Source organism: Tupaia chinensis, unplaced genomic scaffold (genome assembly GCF_000334495.1).
Source record: "Tupaia chinensis unplaced genomic scaffold, TupChi_1.0 Scaffold149424_1, whole genome shotgun sequence".
Lineage (NCBI taxonomy): Eukaryota > Metazoa > Chordata > Mammalia > Scandentia > Tupaiidae > Tupaia > Tupaia belangeri.
In genome coordinates this window covers 2,148,259-2,152,824 of record NW_006209268.1, presented here as the reverse complement: position 1 = coordinate 2,152,824, position 4,566 = coordinate 2,148,259, and the positions used below count along the sequence as shown (strand labels likewise).

General features: G+C 34.9%; 1 protein-coding gene across 2 annotated transcripts in view; it reads left to right on the top strand.

The window, feature by feature from the left end:
• CCDC171 (coiled-coil domain containing 171) overlaps positions 1-4,566 on the top strand; it is a 351,100-nt gene that overhangs the window by 168,536 nt on the left and 177,998 nt on the right. For both annotated transcript variants that reach the window (XM_006171185.3, XM_006171186.3), the window contains exon 21: positions 2,858-3,043. In XM_006171185.3, coding sequence (XP_006171247.1) covers positions 2,858-3,043 — 186 coding nt within the window. The remainder of the gene's footprint in view (positions 1-2,857; positions 3,044-4,566) is intronic.

The window sequence follows — 4,566 nt, the reverse complement described above, 5'->3', positions numbered from 1 at the left end:
TCCCTTTACTTGCATGTATCACATTTTCAATAACTCCCCTGGAAGACAACTGTAGACAGCAGAGATAGTGTAATAAGAGAGTGGAATAGGGCAGATGGTTAGACATGGGGTGAAAAACATATATGTATGAAAGTGGAAATGTAATATTATGGATGACAACATGCATGATTAAGCCACTATGCAGTTTATACTGGATGGGAAACCACATTTAGTATGTGTGATGATGCTCAGGGAATGAATGTAAATTAATAAAAAAATTTTTGAAGAAAAAAAAAAAAAGCATTAAAAATACCTTTTTGATGACTGCAGTAAGCTATATAGCCCTAGCTAGATGCTACTTTATAGTATGTTCATTTTATTCACTGAGGTTTATGCCTAAAGTCACTTGTGTTCATGGATATGTATATATCAGCTGTGTTTGCTGTTAAAAATATTTAGATTTATTAAGATATTTAGTGAAAGAATAAAATGGGGAGGCATAGAAAGCAACAATAGATACCAGACACAGTGTGGGAGGAGAGTGGGAGATGGCAGAGGGTGAGATAGGGAATCAAGGATGGGAAAAAAGGCAAAATATACAGGAAATAAAAAATGGAAAATTATTTGTTGACAGTAACGCATATGTTGATTTGCTTGATTGAGCCAATATACAGTGTATTCTGAATGGAAAAACCTCATTTTGTATGCTGTAATGATGTACAGTGAATGAATGTAAATAAATAAATAAATAAATAAATTAATTAATTAAAAGAAGAGCAAGATAAATAAAAAATATAGTAAAAAAATCACGTTGTTTATTATGTTGCACAGTTTTATTGGCAAACATTTATATATGGTACAAAAACGGACATGTGGACAAATGGAACAGAATAGAAACCCCAGAAATAAATCCCAAGACATACAGCCAATTGATTTTTGATGAAGGTAACCAGTCAATCCAGTGGGAAGAAGCAAACCTCTTTAGCAAACGGTGCTGGAAAAACTGTGTATCCACCTGCAGAAAGATGAATCTGGACCTCTATCTCTCACCATTAACAAAAATCAACTCAAAGTAGATAGAAGATATAAACCTAAGACCTCAAAAATATAAAACTATGGTGGAAAACACTGCGGAAATTCTGGGAGACATTAAAGTAGGCAAAGACTTAAAAATATTTTTAAAATTATTTAATTCTATTTATTGTTACTACTATGTTTTTGGAATTATTTATTTTATTTTATTCATTCATTCATTCATTCATTTTAATTTGACCAGAGAGAGACACAGAGAGAGGAGGGAAAGTGAGAAACCAAGTCACCAGGTCCATGTCTCAAACCATGGTCAGTCAGCCATGTGAGAGTGTCCAGTGCCTTCACCATGCCACATATTGTTCCCTATATTACTATTATTTTAAAATTTTCTACAGGGTATGTCCACTCATGAGAGAGAGAAAGAGAGAGAATTTTTTATTCTAATAGATCATGAGAAAGCAAGCTATCAGGTCAGGGACTTGAACCACAGTTGGCCATGTGGGAGTCCAGCATCTTAACCACCATGCCACTTGCTAGCCGTGGTGAAGACTTCTTAAATAAGACCCCCAGAGTGCAGGCAATAATTCAAAAAATAGGCAAGTGGGATTACATCAAATTAAGAAGTTTCTGTATAGCAAAAGATTAATTAGTGTAAATCAACAACTCTCAGAATGGGAAATATTTTTGTAAACTATCCCTCAGATAATGGACTAAAAACCAGAATACACAGGGAACTCAAGCAGCTTACCTGAAAAAAATGTGGTCAACCCAATTAAAAGATAGGAAAATGAGCTGAACAAGCAACTCTCTAAGGAAGATATATAAACTGCCAAACAGCATATGAAAAAATGCTCAACATTTCTTATTGTAAGGGAGATGAAAATCAAAACCACAATGAGATATCACCTGATACCAGTCAGAATGGCTAAGATGATAAAAACAAAGAATGATAAGTGCTGGCAAGGCTGTGATGAAAAGGGAATTCTACACTGTTGGTAGGAATGTAAATTAGTACAACCACAGTGGAGAACAATATGGAGATTCCTCAAAGATCTACAAGTAGAACTACCATATGATCCAGCAATTCTACTCCTGGGTATCTACCCAAAGGATAAGAAAATGTTCAGTTGAAAAAGTACTTGCATGTCTATATTTATTGCAGCATCATTCACAATTGCTAAGACATGGAACCAACCCAAATGTCCATGAACAGATGAATGGATTGAAAAAGTGTGGCATATATACATTACTGAATACTACTCAGCCATAAAAAACAAGATCCTGACATTTGATAAAAAGTAGATGAATATGGAAGATGTACTGCTGAGTGAAGCAAGTCAGGCTGTGAAAGAGAGACATCGTGTGTGTCCACTTCATATATACCGACTGTCCTATCCTCACTCTATAGTGGAAACTGAAAGATTAGAGGATACAGAAGTATGGAAAATGATTATACACATTGGAGACAATGTGGGATGAGGGAGAAAGAGAAGAAAGGATTCTAGGAAATACATAGAAAGGCATGACATTTGAGGGACACAGAAATGGAAGATTGTTGATGATAAAGTGTATGATATCTTTAGTTGTTCTGGTGGGAAGTATGTTCAAGTTGGGCAAATACATTTTACAAGCTGTAGTGATTTACAGGAATTGATGTATAAAGTAAATTAAACTAGAATGATATTTTTATCTTGACCTATGAAATTAAATTATGTTTTTGTGGTCATGTATCAGACACTTAGAAATGTTTGCATTATATTCTTTGTATCAGCAAATAGAATTCTGAAGATTAAATGATAAAGCAATACAGTTAACTTGTAACTGATTTTTTTGTTTTTTTTTGAAGAAATTGATCACCCATGAGAAGTTTGAAAGTGCATGTGAAGAACTAAATAATGCATTACTTCGGGAACAGCAGGCACAAATGCTACTGAATGAACAGGCACAACAGCTGCAGGAGTTGAATTATAGACTTGAATTGCACTCCAGTGAGGAAGCTGACAAAAACCAAACTCTTGGAGAAGCTGTTAAGGTAGGAAGCGATCCTTTGCTCTGTGGCTTCTTTCCTGTTTGTATGGATCTTAGAGGATATGATGTTTTATCTCCTGAATAGGGAATAGATCCCAAGATGTGAAATTTATTCTATAAGAGCTAATGAGGATGAAATGAGGCATGGTTCTGAGACCTCAGTTTCAAGCATGCATTCATTCACACGTATTGAAGATATAAAGATTTACTTAAGTTGGTTGAAAACAAAGTCAAGATTTTTTTTCTAGTAATAATTTTCTTTTTTTAAAATTTTCTGTTTCCTTTCTTATTTATTCCTCTCTTTAGTTCTTTCTTTCTTCTTGTTTTATGCTCTGTGAACTTCGGAAACTCCATGTATTTTTTTTTTTTTTTTTGATTCTGGAAGGTTTGGGATTTGGATCTGCTTATGTAAGTGCATGTTTGGAGAGAAGGGAGTTTTGATTAGGAAGAGTTTTCTCTGTCATACATTCATGGCAAAGGCAGTTTGAAGGAAAAAGAGAAATTATAATGTAATATGTGTCATTTAGAAAATTTCATTAGTGAATCTAGGATTGGAATATTTTCTCAGAAATGCTGGTTATAGGGACCAGCAGTTAGCGTAGTAGCTATGTTGCTGGACTCCCATGTAGTCAACCGTGGTTCGAGTCCTGGACCCGGTGGCTTACACTCATGCCAGGCGCGTGTGCGTGCATGCCCAAGATCCCGAGAGGAGAAAGGAGGAGAAGGGATTGCGGCGTGGCCATCCCCCCTGGGGGTGATTTCTCGCTTTGTATCTCTCTGTCTCTCTCTGTCTTTCTGGCGAACGCATGCGCCCTATAGCAAAACCCTCTCCAAAAAAATTAAGATACTTACTGGTTATAAATGTTGGTTATATTGGGTCATCGGGAAAGTCATGATGCATTTTTGCATAGAAAAACATAGAAGAACATGTTATGACTTTCCCAACAATCTAATACAATTCTAATTTTTGATTATAATACTTTCAGACTTTTTACTTATATACATTGGAATAGAACTAAATCCAGGAAAACCAAAATGTTATAATCACCTTGCTATTACACAGTAGACCACCAGAACTTATTTTTCCTGTCTAACTAAAACTTTGTAAACTTATTTTTTCGTTTTTTTCTAGTTTCTTTTATTTATTTACATTCATTCACTATACATCATTACTGCAAACAAAAGGAGATTTCCCATCCAGAACACCCATCCAGAACACACTGTAAATTGGCTCAATCAAGCACATCAACATACGTGTTATCTTCAACAAATAATTTTCCAGTTGTTTCCTGTATATTTTGTTATTTTTGCCATCCTTGATTACCTATCTCTCACCTTGTGCCATGTCTCACCCTTCTTCCACACTGTCTCTGGTATCCATGATTGCTTTCTTTTTCTTTTCTTTTTTTTTTAAACAGAATTATTTTATTTTAATTATTCATTCTTTTTTTTTTTAATTTGACAAGGAGACAGAGAGAGAGAGATAAAGTGAGAAAGCAAGCCACCAGGTCCAGGATTTGAACCATG